Source organism: Labeo rohita, unplaced genomic scaffold (genome assembly GCF_022985175.1).
Source record: "Labeo rohita strain BAU-BD-2019 unplaced genomic scaffold, IGBB_LRoh.1.0 scaffold_112, whole genome shotgun sequence".
Taxonomy (NCBI): Eukaryota; Metazoa; Chordata; class Actinopteri; order Cypriniformes; family Cyprinidae; genus Labeo; species Labeo rohita.
This window is the reverse complement of record NW_026127252.1, coordinates 207,707-228,525: the sequence shown is the minus strand read 5'-3', so window position 1 is coordinate 228,525 and position 20,819 is coordinate 207,707. Positions and strand designations below refer to the sequence as shown.

At 40.4% G+C, this 20,819-nt stretch overlaps 1 protein-coding gene and 1 non-coding gene across 16 annotated transcripts in view; both read left to right on the top strand.

The window, feature by feature from the left end:
• The window catches only part of septin4b (septin 4b), a 55,614-nt gene that overhangs the window by 22,795 nt on the left and 12,000 nt on the right, over positions 1–20,819 (top strand). For 2 of the 15 annotated variants that reach the window (XM_051100809.1, XM_051100802.1), the window contains exon 1: positions 15,175–15,233. The exons of 4 other annotated variants lie outside the window; for them this stretch is intronic. In XM_051100809.1, coding sequence (XP_050956766.1) covers positions 15,198–15,233 — 36 coding nt within the window. In that variant the 5' untranslated portion in view covers positions 15,175–15,197. 9 more of the 15 variants (XM_051100814.1, XM_051100815.1, XM_051100808.1 and 6 more) reach the window with 9 other exon arrangements.
• LOC127157589 (U1 spliceosomal RNA) lies at positions 105–270 on the top strand. Its single transcript, XR_007825951.1, has one exon. It is a non-coding gene; the product is annotated as a U1 spliceosomal RNA (small nuclear RNA).

Sequence of the window (20,819 nt, the reverse complement as noted above, 5' to 3'; positions counted from 1 at the left end):
ATACACAACCAGCCTATTTGAAAATGACTTTTTTCTTTTTAACAGTAATGTGATAAGGATATTCTTATAAATATCCTGTTATACATTTAATTTCTTAATTCTTAATACTTACCTGGCAGGGGAGACACCATGATCGAGAAGGTGGTTCACCCAGGGCGAGGCTTGACCATTGCACTCCGGCTGTGCTGACCCCTGCGAATTCCCCAAATGTGGGAATCTCAACTGCATAATTTCTGGTAGTGGGGGACTGCGTTCGTGCATGAACCCTGCATGTTTGGGGCAGCCGTGGCCTAATGGTTAAGGAGTCAGGCTCGTAACCGAAAGGTTGTGGGTTTGAGGGTTGTGAGTCCCAGGTCCGGCAGGGATTGAAAGTGGGGGAGTGAATAACCAGTGCTCTCTCCACCCTCAATACCACGACTAAGGTGAGTCCCTTGAGCAAGGCGCTGATCCCCTAACTGCTCCCCGGGCCCCGCAGCGATAGTAATATGGCTGCCCACTGCTCCGGGTGTCCGTGTTTGTTCACTACTCACTACTGTGTGTGTGTGCACTTGGATGGGTTCCCATACTTGGCCACACATCACGTCCTTTCCTTTCCTTCCCTTTTCCTTTTCCTTTTCTGTGGTGGAAAGAAGTACAATTCACGTAAAATGTGTGTAAATGATGAGCGTTCATCTCGACTCATCTACGAATGTTTTACTTCTCAGCTGTTATTTTTTTAGTGTTCAGCTCCTCAGTCACAGGTGCACAGACAGGTCAACCACAGGAATGAGTGCTGAAACACAGAAGGCAACTGAGGCGAGCAGAACCGTTTCTGATGCTCTTTCTCATGATTATTAGAGATTTTCAAAGACCCAAAGCCCGAGTATTCAACACTGCTGTGTAACTCGTTCAGTCGAGCTCCAGTCGAGAATGAAGCGTTAAGGAGAGCTGTTCTCGAACTTCACCGAACGATCAGATCAGCACGACTGTCACTGACCCAGCCCATCTAGAGAGCAGAACATCGCTGATTGGGCTGGACAGTTTGACTTCAGCCAATAAGAACCAACATGGAAACTGGCCACTGCACCCTAGCAACCACCACAACCCCACTGCAACCTCATAGTAACCACCTGCCAACCCGCTCACAAAACCACATCGCTGAGTAACAGTGAGTTTTCGACACAAATCCCTCATGTTTTCAGAAAATCCCTGAATCAGGCGTACAGATGCTTGGTTTAGATGTGTGAGCTAATGAACTATGAGCCTCTTTGTAATTGTGTAATTGGCAGCCGTGTGAAGCCACCGGTTGTGAAATGTCACTCGGCGGTCGGCCCTACAGAAGGTTAATGCCCTGTTGGTGCTCAAATGTCCTTTAAATGCTCTTTCCATATCCAGACTCTGATCTCTGATTGGCATCGTATTTATTGCGTTTGGCAGCGATAAACAGCGTTTAGTCCAGGCTGTTCCCAAGAAAAGAGCTTCCAGTAGTTGCTAAAATATGTAAGTGTGTACTTTTTACATTAATGACTCTGGCCGTTCGTTGTGTGTGTAGTTTGTATAAGAGTATTAAAAACTCCATCAAATCAAAGAGCGGGGTGGGACTTTGTAGGTTTATGTACGATGTCTGTAGGTTTATGTATGAACTTTTAGCAGATATCTGTTTAAAATATACAGGGTTCTCCGGGAATATGGACAAAATATTATTGACATCCTGCTCAGGCTGTATAGCTTACTATTTTGTATCTCATTGTTCCTCCACATTAAAGCACTCAGCACCAGTTAGCAGTGTTTGTGCTGGGCCTAAACTAAACTAAAGGATATCAGCTATTAAAAAGACAAACCCTTCAATATATTCTGCCCCAAATTCCTGTCTGAATAGAAAACACTTTAACACAAAAAAGACTTTTGCACAATGTTTCTTGGGGTTTTTAAGACTTTTATGTTCCAGTGGCACCTTTCAGTTTCACTTTTTCTGCAAGACATTATTTGTGTAGGGTTTGCCGACTGCAGGCTGTAGACTGTGATTCCACATGCTGAGACTGGAGATTATTGAGCTCTGGGTTCATGCTGTGTATTTGCATCATTACTGGGTGTGATTGAGTTCAACTGACTGAAACGGGTTCAGTCTGTCCACCGGAGAATCGGCGGTATCAAATGTAAACCTCTGCACATGATTATAGCCTGGTGCCATATTTTCAAAGCACTTTCATTACAGCACATTACCTTAGCGAGACATTTGCTTACATGTCAACACATGCTAACACTGAATTATTACTTTGTGACGTGACTTGACAAGTGTTTCCCGCAATGCTTGTGTTTGGTGCTGTAGATCCTTTCTAAAGTTTGAGAGGCAAATTAGAGACGGGGGGACCATGTACAGTGACCGATCAATAGTTTATAAAGACTCATAAATATGTGCCATTTAGCGCCCTGCAATCAGCTTAAAACGTGAGTGGACTGAGAAGGGGCTGTCCAATTCTGTGTGCATCAGATTCTGTTACTGCTTTATTTATTTCAAAATGCTCAGTGGACGCGGCTCTCTGTCGATATCGTCACAGATATATTTCTGTCTCTATATCTTGTTTGGACTTTAAGCTGTTCTGCAGAAATCTTGCGGTGTTTTTCCCGGCGAAGCCTCCCTTCAGCTCCGTCTGCTGCTTCCATATCCTCCGTTTATCTGCGTCTCCTGCTGGTATTTCCTGAGCTCTATTGTGCCGGGCACGTTTGGTCTCTCGCACCGCTGCGGCCTTCGTGCGCTCGCTCTCCTTCTCCTCCTGCCTGCGTGTGTGTGTGTGTGTGAGGCTTCCTTCGGCTTGTGCTGAGGTGTTGTGCTGAGCCGAGCGAGTGTATCAGCGTTCTGCGGGATGGTAAGTGGATCTGTGCGTCTGTCAGCTGCTGCGGGAAACCCAGACGTCTGAGTGTCTGTCTGAGTGTTATGTGCATGTTTAGGGAACGCTGATGCATCAGTCTGGTCGCTGCAGTGCTGGTCTGCTGGTTCTGAGACTGCGATCGCTGTAGGTGTTGCGGCGTGATTCTTGTGATGGTGATGTTGAGGCAGGTCATTTTGCTGGAGCTTTTCAGTATGTCAGACTAACAGGCATCAGGTTTGTGGGTTTAAACATGTCACGAACAGACCCAGAGGGTCTATGCAAACCCATTTGGTATTTTCTGCACTGCCTTTGGGGGAAGAATTTCAACAGGATTTAATAATATGACGTTTCCTGAATGAATGAGGATGTTCAGTGAGAACAACAGGCTCAGGTCTTCATTTTATTTATTGAATAGTGAATAGTGAAAAGTGAAAAGTGTCTGCATTTGTCAGTTGTCACAGAGTAGCATGCATATCAAGTCCGTTTTGATTTCATTTTGACTTAATAAACAGACATGCAAAGACGAAGCACAAGAGATGCGTGGATTTTGGTGAATGACGGGTATTCTGGTTCCTGTTGCTTTCTGCAGACACAGATACAGTAAAGAAATTATGGGTGAGTAAGCATCTTTTTCTCATTGACAAAACTCGTCTTTGCATGTCAGACCTTAGAGACATTTCCCAACTAAACCATTAGCAGCAGCTCTTCTGAGGTTATGAATGCTGCTTGTTCTTGGATTGAGTTAAAGTTGAGTTAAAGGAATGTTCTGGGTGATTTCCAACCTGGTGTCTATGGAAAGCATCTGTCATGCTGTTAATTAACACACACAATGTTACTGCTGTCACAGTATTTGTTTGCTTAATTATCTCTTTTTGCAGTCTATGTCTGACTCTGTACTGTATGTTTGTTTCACAAACTGAGAAAGACTCTTTTTGACATTTGTGAAAGAGATCTGAAAGTTCTGCCTTGCAGTTATAGGTCTTTAATGGAGGTCACTTCTTTAAAGGGGTCATCGGATGCCAATTTTGATATGATTCTTCAGGGTCTTAATGAAGAGTCTGTAATATAATTTGGTTAAAAAATCTCAATGGTTGTGTAAAACAACATCCTTTTTACCTTACCAAAATAAGCTCTGCCAAAATCACCTAATTCTGGTCGAGGCTGCTTTAAATGTTAATGAGCTCTGCTCGCCCCGCCCCTCTCTTCTCTCTGTGGAGTGACAAGCCTGTTTACTTTGGCCGCATTTAGCCGCTAAACTTGCTAACTAGCACATTATTAGGAAAGGTGATCGCAAAGATTCACAAAAAAAACCCTTATACTCACTTCTGCTGTAAGTGAAGCTGGATCACGAATGATTTGCGTGAACATAGACGGATATATGTAGATCGGGAGGCGCATTCCCTTCACAAACAAACGTAATCTACTGCATCTTCAGTGGCTCAGATGTCGGGAGTAAATGACGACCACTATGTTCATTATTACATCCAGCAACACAACACCTCAATCGCTCAATCGGAGATATTCTTGTCTAACTTACATCCCTGCTCCAGCATCAAAACAAAGAAGGTCGGACTGTTACAGCTGATCTGAGGTAAAACACTCATGTCAATCAACTATTGTGGGAGTGTCCTCTGTGGGTGTGACAGCACACCGACAGACATCTGAGAACGGCTCGATTTGAAAAAAGGGGATATTATTTTTACAGATTAATTAAAAACCACTGCATGGATTTTTATCATTCTAGGGTAGATTTGTACATACACTGACAACACACATTAATGTTCAAACAACATAAAAAAGTCAACTTAGCATCCGATGACCCCTTTAATGTGTTTTGTGTGGACCAGCCTGAAAAACACACACTGTATCTATTGTAATGAATGTTTTTTGTTTATTTTGTTTTGTTTTTGGAAGTCTGTCGCATCATATTTGGAAATAACAATACAAATTTTTAAAAACATTAGTCAGCCTGTCCTGTAGACGTCCATTGGGCAAACCTGTCCTTTTCATTTCTGCTAACTGACAGTCTTATTTACTGTGTGTGGCACTAGACAGCATGGCATAGCTATGGTACATGGAGGCTGAAAACAATCTAGAATATTCTCTGAGCATCAGCTGTTTTCTGCTCCAAGACCCCGTGAATTGTTTGAACTGCAGGACACTCATTCAGACTAATGGCTTACAGCTTTGCACATTCAGAAGTGGAAAAACCTGAGGGATTTATGGAGATTGATCGGTTGACTGTGATTGGTTTAGACCACAGAGCGGCCAGAGTTAACTGACCCGGAACACTCGAGTCTCCAAACCACTGTAATGCTGAATGTGGTCTATATTCTCTAATGTCGAGTCTAAAGTAGAAACTCTGCCGAAAGACTCGAGAAAGCGTCGTGTGTCCGCCAGCCGTGGACACTCACCAGTGATTTATCAGGGGACTCTGTGGCTCAAAACCCTGCGGTCAGGGCTGATGATTGACAGCTATTGACATAAGCAGAAGGTGAATGCACATTATCCCTTACATTGAAGGTCTGATCAGTGAAACAAATCCAGCTTTAACCCCAAACATGAGCTGAAGCCACAGCCGCTCTGTGTCCAACACTCGTGTCATATAATACCACGCTGAGCTGCCAAAAAAGCACAAAAACACTGAGTGTTTGGATTTGATAGCTGTGCCATAACCATGCATGGCACATTGCCCAGAATTACATTTTTATAGACTATATGTTTATAATAAAGCAAAATCAATCCAAAACCTACATACTTCTGTCTGACCAGAGGAAAGCATTGTGCTTATAGAGTGGATGAACATTTCAACATGAGCAATGAACGTGACACATAATAAAAGATGAGAATTACTTACTCTTTTATTCACAAAAAAATAGCACATTACAGATTGCCTTGTATTTCATTCAACATTTTTCTATTCTATAAAAATGTATATTTTAAAAGTGGACATACACCTGTTGTTTCCAGCCGTTACACTTCCAGAATCAAGCTTTTAGCTGTCCTTCAGTTCATTTACATGAATCTGACTTATGCTGATGTAATTTCATAGCCGACCCTATACAGCTAACAGATTACTTGTTGCTGGATTGCTTTTTTCTTTGGACATGTGTTACATGAGCTAATAACCCATACAAAGTTAAAACACATCTATACATTTATTTCCTTTAATTACCGATGTAATGTCATTTCAAATTTTTTTGGTATTATTCAAATAATAACATAGTGTATGTAATGCGTCTCAGTTAGAAATCTAAATATATATGAATAATGAAATTCCAGTACAGTCTACTAGTGCTTTGTTTGATAAACAATAAAAACATGCATTGTAAGTCATTTAGTTTTAGCTATATAAGGCAATGCATCCTCCAAAGTGTAAATGCACAGTGATCCGAGTATTTAAACACTTAATAATGTTATATGTTCAGAATATGACAGAATATCAAAACAAGTGACATCTGGTTTGCAGATAGACAAAGCACATACTTTAAACAAAACATTACACACACACACAAAACCTGAATGCAGTGACATTCACACCATCCTAACCCTGAAGCGAACAAAACAACACACATGTATCAGTTTCTCCAAAAATGCACAGAATGGCTACTTTGTTCTTTGTACATTTGTGCAAAGTTCCTCATTTAAAATGTTTGTTGTGAGATTGGCCTGAGTGTGTGTTCACGTGTTCAGATGAGGATATACAATCAAATCCCTCCAGAGAAACAGATCTCAACATGTGCTATCAGTTCGATCTGAATGCTTCAGCCGCACCCACAGGCGCTTACTGTACTGCTCATATCTCCCCTCATGTAACAGTTTTATTCGTATGTGCTGAAACAGATGGAAGTTCAGTCCGTTCTTTATTCTGTTTATTTTACAGCGTTGTTTTTGCCAGGGTTTCCTTCACATGTATTTGCGAGACGCACACACATGCACAGTTCATATCATGTAATCAGATGCTGAGCTGTTAGTTTACAGTTCTGCTATCGTATTGTTCTCAACTACATGCACCATAAATGCCGTTTAAAATGAGTAAACATGCCTTTTGCGCCTTATTCCAAGTTCATGCTCATATTTGCCGTGTTGCGTTTGGTGTCTCAGCCACACCACGCTTGAATATGCGCATGTGCAAATGAGATTTGAGAGCTACAGTAACATTTGATGGGGACGACATGGAGTGAAAAACTTACATTTCAAGTCTGCTCCTCACACAAGAACTGTGTGCTGCATTTAACATGGACTACTGTTTGTGTGTTGACAGCCACAGCACCCTAGACTTTCTTTAGAAAATCTCCTTTTGTGTCCCAGAGAACAAAGACTGTGTTTTGACTGCACTTTCTAGGTGAACTTCTCCTTTAAGGCTGATGGTTTTCGTGATTGGACAGCGGAACAGGACAAGCGGTTGTCTCTGATTGTTAAATCACATCCTCAGGGAGAGTCTAATGCTCTTATTAAAGCAGTCCATGTCTTCCTGCAACAGGAAATGACCGTCATATTTTCTCTTCTCATGTTGCTCAATTGTATATGCAAATGTTTGTATATGTGTGTGTGTGTGCGTATTTGAGTATTTTTAGATAAAGACGCATGTGAAGTATTCTCTGGCAGATTTTGTTGTAATACCGCTGTTCTCCCGTCTGTTCTCCCGGTAGTCTTGCCCTGGTTTCTCAGTAAAAATGGAAATAATGTCTGGCATACTTTCACAGACACGTGCAACAGAACTGATGGTGAGGAAAGATAAGATGAGCCTCTGAATCTCAAGTAACTGTTGTGTCTGGAGTTCACAGTCGTGGCCTTCATCTTCATTTCTATGGCCAGTGCTACACATCATCAGTCGCACACACTGGACAGGGACTGTCCTGCTCTCCTGCTCAGTGGTTCACAGATCACCAAACACTTACAGTTTTCAGCCCTAAACTTACAGATGATCTGTGCTGTTTAATCCAACTTGTTTTCAAGTAGTTATTGATAGGTTGACATGCTGAAGATCTGACTCTCTGGCAATTTCAAAACATCTTCTGAATCAACTGTGAGTTTGGGCTGCGACTGTCCGTTTGGTTTCGTCAGAATGTTTTAGAAATCCGTTTGTCTTCCTGTAGCTCAAACAGTAGCGCACAGCATTAGCACAGCCAAAGTCATGGGTTTGATTCCTAGGGAAAACAAGAATTGATAATATGTGTACCTTTAATGCAGTGTACAAGTCTGCCCAAATGCATAACGGTAAATGTTCTGAAGCGGTTGTTAATTTTTTCGATTCCGTTTAGCGCCGTTACTGGTGCAGAAATTGCATGTAGCAGCTGTTAACATACTAACAGCATATCGTCGTATTAATAAGACTTGATCAGCATCTGCTTTCTGAAAATACTTTTGTTGCTGTGTAGTCAGAGGGGTTTGTGAGCAGCAACCTTCTTTATTTTGGACCGGGTGTACAATCATGCTTCAGCACACCTGCCTGGAAGTTTCTAGTGATCCCGAAGACCTTGACTAACTGGTGCAGGTGTGTTTTAATCAGGGCAGAAGCTAAACTCTGCTTGAAGGTGGCCCTTCAGGAGTGAGACTGGACACCCTTGATTCTGGGTTTGTCATTTATGTACTCTTTTGCCAGAACGGTGGGGTGCTTGAGAAGGGCTTAAGCTCTGGAGACCCTGGTCACCGATACATTGAGATGGTTTATGGGGAAAATGTGGCTTGCAAACTCTGTGACCTGTTGGCTGAAGTACAGTATGTGTTGCCCAGTCTGCGTGTCGTTTGGCAGAGGGGTGCCGGCAGTCAGCGCGCTCTAATGGCATAATGGGATAATCGTTTAGAGGATACGCTGTAGGGAGGGGTGTTGCAATAGAGGACACAATGTCAACTACCCCCCACCCCCCAAAAAAAAAAAAAAAACAAAAGGCCCAGACTTCCTCCGGACATTCCAGAGTGCAACACACTTCTTTTTTCCAGGATAATTTACCTGCTTAAGTAAAATGCACATTTCAAGTGTTTTCTTCAAGCATGTGGACACCTCACCTGTGACATGAGATTCAGAGAGCGACTATGGCCCTGGATACACTTCCTCAGAAGGTTTGGGTGGCAGGTCAACACTCATGGTAAGAGATGCATCAGTGTTTACACTACAAAAGCAATGTGGTCATGTGTTTCTGAATGGGTTCAAAATCTTTTTGAACCCCTCGTACAGCCACGCCAGCAGGAAGAGTGACTCACAAGGAGGCAGCAAACGAGACTGTTGTTTTAATTCATCACACACTTTTAGGTGTTTAGTCAGGCCATTCTGTTGGTAATGAACCTCATGCACAGGAATTGGGCCACCTTGATAGCAGCTAAAGCTCTTTCACAATGCAGCAAGCAGATCCAAGACCGGGGCACGACCTTCCACATTCCTCTGTTGTTATGTCTACATCTATTGTTTGTGTCTCAGGTGAAGTCAGTCTCCACCCCTTGCCGTTTTGGTGCAGACAACTTTATGTAAGAACCATTTAAGACCATGAATCATTATTCTTTATGGGAGGAAGTAATTGTGCCATTCACTATTTCTTTCACTCAAGGTCCACTGAAAATCAATAGACAGTATAATCCTGCTTTTCCTCTGGAGAGTCATGGCTGTTGACAGTGAGAACGCCGCTGTATTTGCTGTGTGTCGGTCTAAATATGGGTCATTAGCATGTGCAAAAATGCTTGATTGTTCACGTACGATTGATTGTGGTCAGTACTTCTGAAGGTGTGCTGCTAGTTTGGTGTGACGGACCTCCCCTGCTCACTCTACTTCTGCCAGTGGCTGATTTCTTTGGCAGATTGTGTACTGTTAACAGGGTAATTCATCCAAAACTGAAAATGTTGTTATTGTTTACTCACTGTCATGTCATTCCAAACCAGATGATCATTTCTGGGTGAACTCTCTCTTTAACTGGCTGGTTTCATTTCTTTGAGCTTAAGCAGGCATAATTGTACACTGACCCGAAGCATAACGTGTTTGCTCATTTAAAGTCTTGGGATTTCCACAAACGAAGCAGCAAAAGTCAACGCACCCTTTCTGATCCATAAATCAGTACTCCAGCATGTGCAAGCACCTATAATTTTCATTTCTTTTAGCCACTAGCAGGGGACCAGCCCGCACATGAATGGGAACGGTCGGGTCAAAGCCGCAGGTGCTGCAGAGTCTTGAGCGCTGCCCATGATAACGGCATCTCTCCGCACCTCTAATGGCCTCGTCTGGCCTCTCTCCCGCTGTGGGAAGTGCTTCATCAGCAGATCACGACTGCTCGCCCGACTCTGGCCGAAGGGAGGGGATATCGCCCGAGCTGCATCGAGTTTGAACAGGAACTCAGAAGACTTGTAGATAAAGACTCTAATTGAATGCGACAGGAAGTCTGGGAAAGGTACTTTGGCAGCGCCAGTCAGTCCTTGAGAGACCGTAGTCTACAGTTGAGAACTAACTAGGTGTGTGGGAAACGGCGAGCCGATGTTTTTAAGACTTAGAGACCGTAACATCTACTTTCTGTGGGAAGTATGTTCGTTATGTTTGCTTATGTTTGCTTTGCAAGAAAACAGATGTAATCAAATGAGGAGATTCTGCTGTGTAAGGCGTTTAAGTCGAGCATCACTACTACTGAAATAGGGTTTGTTCACATGCTGATAAACTTTGGCGTGTAACTCATCCTGCACCATTAAGTTTCATGAATGATTAATTGAGAAGAAATATGCTGGTACTTTACTAAGTGATTTGTCTTAGACCCAAGACTAGGATATCCTGGAGAAATGGGCTCTTATGTGCACCATGTTAAAACAAATATCCATTCAATGCAATTCATGCGTTCATATACAGTAGGGCTGCAGCGATTCTTTGATTCTATTCAAGTATTCGTTTTCAAAAAATCCTCGACTGCCTTTTGCCCGTGTCGGCTAATCGGCAACATTCCGTAAGTGGTGCATTCCACATATTAAACCCGTTTAAAAAAGTTTAAGTTTAATATATGTGCTTTAATTATTTACATGCGTGTAGGTTACGTAGGTGCGTCTCAAAGCAGCTCCGTTCACAGTAAGGTTAAATGCTGCTACACAAACTGTTATCATTTACATGTGTGGAGCATCTCAAACTCCATCTCTGCATGTTGTTGTGAGTTTGGGTTTATTATAACGTTAATCCGGGAATGCAATGTGAGCTATTTCAACAGACTTGTAAAGTAAATTATTTATAAACCTCCGCAAACATGCTAACTGCTCGTCAAGATTTCAAAATAAAAGGTAAAACCCCCACTCACTGAGTTCATACGTTTTGATGTTCACATATTCAAGAAATTACAGTGGCTGTAGTGTTTCTGTCATAAAGAAATGGCCAAATACTAAAGATTAAGTGGACATTTGAGTTAAATGTTGTTGAGTCAACATTAAATATGGATAACATCACGGGGTAAAGTGTAACTGCCCTCTGCAGGCATTTGTTATAATGTGTTATATGCATTCACTCTATTGTTATAATTAGAAAGAGCAAATGTACGGAAATGTCAGTGGTTTCTTTATGTTTAAAATTTTTAACCAAAGCCAATGAGCTTCTTCAGCCTTCAGAGCAGCGTGCATATCATAGGGTGCCCCACATCTACATTCAGCTCTGGTGCATGGATTATGGTCAAAGCTCACGTGACAAATAAGGTGGATAATTATGTATTTTAAGAGTTTTGTTCAATAAAATCATATGATTACCTGCTTTTGATACTTTATTTAAACTAATTATTATTGCCTCATTGCTATTATATATGTATTTTAAGTCATTTAAAGGCTATAGTTCACTTAGGTATATTTTATTACTACTAAAAATGTATTATAATTATCCCATTACTTGATTAATCGTCAGAATAATTGAAAGATTACTCAATTACCAAAATAATCATTAGTGACACCCCTAATATACAGTATGCAATAGGTCAAAGAATACATAATAATTTGTTAAGCATTATCATATAAAATGGTGTGGTGTATTTTTTTCCCCTTAGACGTTCTGTCCATGTCTGCAGGTCAGTACAGGTGTATATATGTATGTAGTCTGTAGATATTACGTCATGGACAGTGTTGGGAAGGTTACTTTGGAAATGTAATAGGTTACAGATTACAAGTTACTTGATTTAAAATGTAATAAGTAGTGTAACTTTTCAATTACTTTATTAAAGTAATGTAACTTATTACTTTTAATTACTTTTTGATTACTTTTCTAAATTTCTAATATTTTCAACTGTTAATCATTTTGAAACATTTAAACCAGGCAGAGTGAACCTTACAGTAGCACTCAACACTGATTACTGTCAGACTTTCAAAATCCTTTATCACTTGAATTAAGATAATAAGTAAGGGATAATATACATCTTTATTTTGCGATAACAACTGGATGAATGTACATTATCTCACTTATTACACAGCTGCTTGATAGATTTTTTAATATGTTTCGTGTCAAAATTATTAGACACGCAACACTGATCTGAGTTGAAATATTTGAACGCAAAGCTTCCATGAAGAAATCAGTTGCTAGCAAACGGCAAGTTCAAACTAGACAGACATTTTAGGATACAGTGCAGTCATACCAGTTTTCTTACACAACATTTCACCACATAAATAATTAAGTAGTAGTACTAGTTTGTTAGTTATCTTATTTTCCATTACAATGTAAAAAAAAAAATAAAAATAGCAGCAGCTGCGTTTGTATGAAACAATAGAGCAAGTCCACGATACCAGGATGACAGAATTAAGAAACTGTACACATAATATTGCTTTAATATTTTATAAGCTAATCTTACCAAACGCAAAGCTTCCGCCAAGAAAAATTATCAAGCATACAACACTGACTTAAGTTGCCCCGAAAGAGCGGTGGAATAAATTAATTTAAAGCACAGCCACCACAAATTCAGCCTTTTTTTTTTTACTTATATTTTTGGGCTTTTTATGCCTTTTGTTGTGATAGGACAGTAGAGAGATGACAGGAAAGAGCTGGGAGGAGAGAGGGGAGCGGGATCGGCAAAGGACCTCGAGACGGGAATCGAACTCGGGTCACCGTGAGCGCAGTTGTGCTATATGTCATAACAAGATCATAACATAAATAACATCATAACAAGAAATAGTTTAATAGCTATGATACTGGGTTTGAAATCAAATGTTTGCATAGTTATGACAGAAAACACTAACATCTAACAATGCCTTGGAAAAAAACAATCTTAAAAAATAAAGTTTATGCATAAACCCAAATAGGAAATAAAACAGTTATCGAATAAGCATGTGTCCTATTCTGTGTCCGAAACTCCTGAGACATTGGTGTCTCATTTTAGAGCAGGCAATGCAATTTAAAAGAAGTCAATTAAATCTGTAAGTGTGTGTGGGTGTGTGGAAAAATTCAGATGTAACCCCCTTTGTAATCACTGGCATTTTTCAAAAGTAACTGTAATTTAATGACATATTTTTTCTCAGTAACTGTAACTAATTACAATTACATTTGTTTTGTAATTAAATTACGTAATTCCGTTACATGTAACTAGTTACTCCCCAAGTACTAAACATCTAAAAGTACACAAAGGTTTCTGTGAGGGTTTGATTTAGGTGTAGAGTTAGTGGATGGGAAATATTATAAAAAGGTAAAAGAAGTCAATAGGAAGTTTCCAAAATGGTGAGCGTTTAAAGTCCAAAACCAAATATATAAATATAAAATGTCTATGATTTGGGTTAATTTAGATAGTCAGCATTGTGTTTGTAGATGTTGAATGCTGCAGCAGTCGGCCAGCAGAGGGCGCCACTCTGTCCCATCATCAGCACACGTCTGTGACGTCATCATCCAGGGCCCAAACGCATCTACAGTCCATCCACAACATTAAACACAACAGAGCAGAACATCAACAACACAAACACTGTTACACACAGTATATGACTGATCAGAGGAACTGATTTTAATGGTGGCAGTAGTGTAGCTGTCGGCTCACCTCACAGCGTCTACAATGATGATCCAGGACGACTGGTCGAGGAGAAGCTTTCCTTCAGACAGCGTGTCAGTCTGTGTCTCTTGTCTTTAGTTCTTAACCATTACATCTGTGGGAAAATACTCAAGCAATAGTTAAAAGAATATTTAGGCTCATGTGTCATGGTGTGTTACGGAGCAGACGTTGTCTGCTAGTCGTTTTCCTTCTCCAAATTAGTGCTGTGCTGGTTCAGTATAGCGGTGCGGTGCAGTCAGATAGAAATACCATGAGGCTTTGATACGTGGTGCTGAATAACTCACTCCACAGCTGTACATATATAATACATGCATCTGTCCCTGTCCTTTGTCTGGACCTCACTGACCGATTTAAGCTCAAAAGAGAGGATGAACAATGCATCTTCAGCCATAATGACAACTGAACACTAATCCTGTGAGATTATCATGCTGAGATTGTCATCTGTTATGGACACTCGAATGGACAGAACACTTCCCAGAAGGCTTTGCTGCGTCCTCTTTGTGACCGGTGTGAGGAGTGTTTCATCAGACGTGAGCTGGACGTGTCTGAGTGTTGTCATGTGTGTGTGTTTGGCTCCTTTGTGCTGAGAGCGGCTCAGATGTGTGGCTGACGTGTTCGGCGGCGGCACCAGGCTTCGCTTGGTACTGCGGTCAGAGACGCCTCGAGCCTCGCGGACGACTGACCACAAACCCTGGAACGACCGACGGCCGGACCAACTTAAGACTCCACGAACGTCCCTGAGAGGCTGTGAAAAGGGCAAAAGCAGTGCTGCCCATTTCTCACCCTAAACAATACAAAAATGTGCATTCATACAAATGTATCGGTTCATTTATTAAGAACTTGACTGATATTTTGTCAAGGTCAAAGAGTCAAGATATGTGCTTCGATGACATGGAAATAATTTAACAATGCGCTTTTCCCCTTTTGGTTTTGGGTGAAATATGACCTGGAAATGTTCTTGCCAGGCTTTCTAAGGCCTGTGTCTGTGTGTGCATGTGTGTTCAGGCTTTGCAGATCAGGGACACAGTGGCTTTGTAAAGTCGCTGGACAGATGTTGTTCAAAGCCTCTAGCAGGACGACATCACTCAAGACGAGCGGGAGACATACAGCAGTGCTACTGAGAGAGCAGAGATGAATGGGACATTTATATGTTTCTAGTTGCTGATTTGTTTCAGATATTCTGTGATGCCCTTCATATATATGACTGACAGTGATGGGGTGTGGCTATGCAAATGAGTTGCAGCAGGGGCAGAAGATATGCACATGAGGGGGTGTGTCTATGCAAACGAGACAGACAGTCAGTGGGTCATGTGTGTGTGTCTCTCTCTCTCTCTCTCTCTCTCTCTCTGTTCGCACACTGCCCATTTGCCCTCCATCAGTTACAATGGCAGCAAACTCTGAGGTAAACAGCGATTCTGAGGTATGTCTGCACTCTGCACACTTATTAGACTCGTGGATGTTGACTTGGCATTTGCACAATGCAGTTACTAAACTGTAATAGCTAAACTGTGAATAGCAGGAGCTGGTTTGTGACTACAGAGACAGAAGTCAGCTGATGTTTTATGAGGATGCTTTGATTTGATTTCATCAGATGTGCATGTGACAAAGTGGATTCTAGTCTGATCATGTTTTTTTATTTATTGTTATTAATGATTGGCTGATATTATTTATTTGTTTTATGCTTATTTATTTTTTTAGGAATGGTGGCAATTTTTGATAGCCAATGTCATCGAGATATTTCATGAATAATTCCATTTAAATGAGAATTGTTGGAGTAGAAAGTGGTGAAGTGATGTAATACTCTATAATCTCAATATGGCATAGTTATAAACTGGATGATTTAATAATAATAATAATTATACAAAAATAAATAAATAAAACATGAAAAGAAAAAGCAACAAAAATGAAAGCAATCATTTTGAATTTTATTATTATTGTTATTATTATTATTATTATCAGCTTGCAAATATATTTTTCAATGTATCTTATAAATTTTCATGATTGTATGAATTCAGTTTGTCACTTTGATATGTGCTCACATGTTTATGTTGTGTATCATTTTGATATTCATGCACCTGTGCTGGACTTTCAGAGTCTGAACGACCAGCCCTGACCTGTTTGGTGCACAAACACACACACACACACACACACACACACACACACAAAGGGCTCTGCTGTGCTGATTCACACAACAGCTCCATTGACACACACTCAGCTGCTGCTGTCACACACACGCACACCTACAGCTCTCTGCAAACACATGAACACACAGTCCGTCAGCAGCAGAGCTTACGTGAAGCACACGACAAACCCAGCAGGTAGAGGCTCATCGGAGGGTCTTCAGCGAGGCTGATGTTTTCTGAGGCCTGCCATCGTTCAACAGGTGCTGAATGATAGTTCAGGTGGATCTCACGCTATTGGTTGAGCCATCAGTTGACTTTTAGCAAACACTCTTTAGGACGTCAGCTACATACAACTATAAGATAGTGTTTTATCTTTCAAACAGCGGCATGAGCAAACACTAAAAGAGAGATGAGAACAAGGCAGTGCAGAGCGCTGTGACGGACGGACGGCGGTGTGGACGTGTCATTGTTACAGATCAGTGACAACAATTACATCAAACTGTGTGATGGGATTGTATAGTGCTCACTCTTTTATTTATTAAACATGATTTAACTAGCATTAAGTATTTTACTGAGACTGCTTAATATATATGTGATTCTATTCATCAAATGAAAAATCACAATTAACCCAGTAAACAGTTCCAGACTTTAGCCTCTGCTTCTGTGGTTTGCCTTTGGGTTGGTCGAATGGTATTTCTGTGGTTTTTGTGTGATCTCTGGCTCAGTGCGGTCCTTTCAGCTGCGTTCACACACGCTGTTCTGAGATCAGCTCGCTTCACTCACAGCACTGAAATGTTCATGCGTGGCTGAGCAGGTCTGAGCGCAGTAACCTGACAGACAAACGCTCTGTTGACCTGCTTTCTTTTCACGGACTGAAAGGTGGCTGTTTTCTACGGCTCTAATATCAAAGCCACATTTCTGAACATTTCTAGGTTCGTCTGAACTTGGTGTCATTGCAAACAACATTCTGCAGTGTAGCACTATAGTCTGCAGACACTTCAACTGATTTGCGTTTGACATACATGACAAAAAGGTCTGGAATCCTCACTTGGCTGTCTGCGAGATATTCGATCTGGGATCTGAAGGTATTGTTTTTGGGCCCTCAGTTTCCAAAAGCATCATTCATCTTAAGCTTCCTCATTTGGTGCACTGTGTTAAACCAAACATGGGTCATATTTGTTTCCTTTTTAAGTTTTACAAACAAATATGTGTTGTGTTAAAGATTATAAGAGACTCAGTCATGCATTTATTTATTTATTTTTCATCTTAAATGAACTAGGAATAAGTCAGTCTCAAAATGGTCTTGAACATGTACAGGTTACTCCAACTGGATTTGTAAATGTTAAAATAAACTGTAAAATATGACCTTTTGTCTTGAAATCCTTCAGTGGTTTGGCATTTCTTATCTTTCAGTCTTACTATCTGTGAGTAAACGGTTAGATGTCTGCTGTCCTCTGTCCCGGTCAAGGTTAAAGCTGTGTTCTTGTGGCTGTGTTTCTGTCTGATCTGCTGCTCTTCCCCCTTAAATGTCTGAGCAGTTAAACTGGATGTATACTCTTATTTATGTAGACAGATAAAAGAAAAGCTTGCATCTCCAAACTTTAATTTCAGTTGAATCTAGGTTATGCCTGTCACATACTCAAAATAAATGTGAGTATGTGAGGTGTTCATGCCTTTCACTTGTAACACAGTTTTGCCTCCTTAGACTGTGTACAATGAAAAAAGCTGAAAAAATATTAACTGTGTCAATACTTGGAAACTTACTAATAATGTTAAATTAGACATGCTTTTAAATAAATGTGTTTTCACTGCATGTAATATTAATTTAATGTGCTTTTTTTCAGTTTGACAGCAGAATACAAAGCAAATTGACTTCCATAAACCCAGATCTGTCTTGACTGAATCTTTTGTTTCTGAGACCCAGAAATAGAGTTCTTAAGGGGGACGTGAGATCTGGGACATGCTCTGAAATTCCTTAATCTTTCTCAGCTCCGATTGAGATCTTTTAAGACTTTAATACCGAGTCTAATCACACACACACTTGACTTTACCTCACGCCAGCTGCTGCCCTCTCGCCCCGCGACCGAGAACAAACGTTGTAGAAGTGAACTCATTTGCTCATTCACATTTTCAGACCTGCTGTGTAAAGTTCAGTGTAAATGAAACCAAAGGGCGTTGCTTGTCTAATAACTCTTGTGAATTGTGAGTACTCTTATGAAAAAGAAGTTTATTCAAGTGTGCTATTAGTGTACTTCTTTTAAACTAAATAGCAAAGTGTACTTTTAGTCTACTTTTTCAGTACCTTTCAGTCTTTTTTAAGTGTTTTGTTCAAAATATTGTTTTTTTAATTTTATTTTATTTTTTATTTATGGAACTTACCCCCATTCAAATATTTATAAAAAAGAATGCATAAAGCTAGAATAAAACGTTTTTGTTTACAAGCAGACGCCCTGATCTTTCTTTTAAACCTTTGTCTTTTCAGATATTCATATAATATACATAATATACAAAACATATACAAAATTAATACCCAAACATATATAGGGACATAGTAGTATACTTAAAGTATGATGTAAAGTTCACTTAAAGAAAACTTACGAGTATACTTACAGTGTAAAACTATTAATCCAGTAGTTTACTGAGACTATACTTCAAAGTGTACTAAAAATGCTGCAAGTATTTAATTAGTAATCAGTATACCTGTAAGTTCACTTTTAGTATAGCTGCAGTACAAACTAAAAACAGATATAAACTGTTCGTGTGCTCAAAGTTTATTACTGTTATACTTGAAGTATACTTAAAGGTATAATTTTACATACTAGAAAGGAGTACTGAAATAGTACACTTACAAGTATACTACCAGTAACCTGATATTTGTATACCTACTACATAAAGTATACTTAATAATATACTTGAACTTCACTTGAGTATACTTAGTCAAATAAACTTGAAGTGTACTTCTTTTTGGTAAGGGTAAGTGAATATGTGAATGACATTTTAAAACAAAACTGTTTTCGGTGAACCATTCCTTTAAAATAAGACACTTGGTGGCAAACCAATTACAGCATTTTGAATGTTTTTTTGTTTTGTTTTGTTTTGTTTTCATACCCGACTTGAGGAATTTGAAGCTCGTTACTAAGCTCATTCTTAGACATCGCGAGGGGCGCAAACAAATTATCATCATGCACCGTAAGGCTGAAAGCACTGCACTGAACTGCAGAGGCCTACAAACATCAGATCAGTCATTAATTCAAGTCAAGTCAAGTCAAGTCGAGCTTTATTGTCATTCTGCTACACGTGTGGACATATAGTAGAACGAGATGTCGTGTCTCACAGGACCACGGTGCTACATACTAGTTAAGCATAATATAAACATACAACAGTACACAAATAAGAAAAGCAATTACAGACTTATACAACCATTTGACTATACATATACTATAAATGCTATAACTATAATAAATAGTTGACTACACATACAAAACAGACAACAAAAACTTTACATAAGTACTGTACATGACGTTTTACAAAAGAGACATTTGTACATGAAATTGTGCAATGGAGATATTTAGTGCATTAAACTGTGCAGAAGAGAGGAGAGATTTTGAGGGAAATTCCCCATAATGCACCATAAAATTCATGCAGATGAAGGCAGTGTGCTTTTTGCAGTGGCTCTGTGGCCGTTCTTACTCTAGATCTGGTGAAGATGTAAATGCAGCTGTGTCCGGGGTCCGTTCAGTGCTCGTGCGGTGCGATGGGCTCCGTGTCGATCCGCTGCGGTGGAGGCGGCTGCTGATTGGCGCCCTGGGGCGGCGGGGAAGCTCGATGCAGTGAAGGGCGCCGCGTCCCTGGGTGTCGTGGTATAAATGCCTGAGCTGTTGAGTCGGACGCTGGGTCTGGAGTGGGGAAAGGGAATGAGGAGCTGGCTTCAACAAGGCAAGAAGTTTAGATTGTTTCATCCTCCTATAGGCGTTTCAGGTGAGAATCTGTTGTGTGCTGGGATGAATGCAGAATATGTGCGGCACAGACTGTTGTTCTTCATTTGAGTTATTGTATTTATACTGGATATATATTTTATTTGGCCTAGCTTCCACTAGACCAAACAGAGAACAGCTTCATTGTGTAAGAGGATGGTAGACATATCAGTGGGCAAAACCACTTAGCTATTCTGAAAATAGAGAGCGATGTGCGTCCTACAGAAGCTTTGTTAGGAGGCGTTTTTTTGGCTCATGATGTAGAAGAGTTGAGTTGTTTACTATTGATGAGCGACATCACAACTTCCCTTATTAATACCGAATTTAGCTGACAATGTGTATGTGTGTGCGTATCTCCTGTTTCACAACCAAGTAAAAAAAACTGGGTTCTGCTCATCAAGTTACAAATGAAAAGAAAAAAGTCATCAATTTAGCTGTAGTGCCTTTTATTTGTAATGTAGTTAATGAGTTTTTTTTTTTTAATTAACAATATTAAAATAACTAGGTTGTGATCTATTGCATTTCATGTGATATGAGGTGTTGGTCGGACCGTTCAGCCTGACCTCCAGCACAGCCATAACATCTCAATGATATGTTCAGTTAGGCTGAGCTGGAATAATGTCTTAACATGTGAACTATTAAGCATTTTCATTACATTACAGCACAGGACGTCAGCGTTTGGCACTACACTGTCTGTTCTGGAGGCTGTGCTTGAGCGGTATTGAGCAGCGAGCAGAAATAGGCCAGTAAAGCCCACGGCGATGGAGATTGAACATCGATCTCTGCAGCACACATGGGGTGTAAAGCGGGTCACCGTCACCTAATCGGAGAAACTCTTAATTAGTGCTGCTGATCAAGTCAGGCGTCACTATTGATATTGTTTTAGCACAATGATAATGAATCACTAGT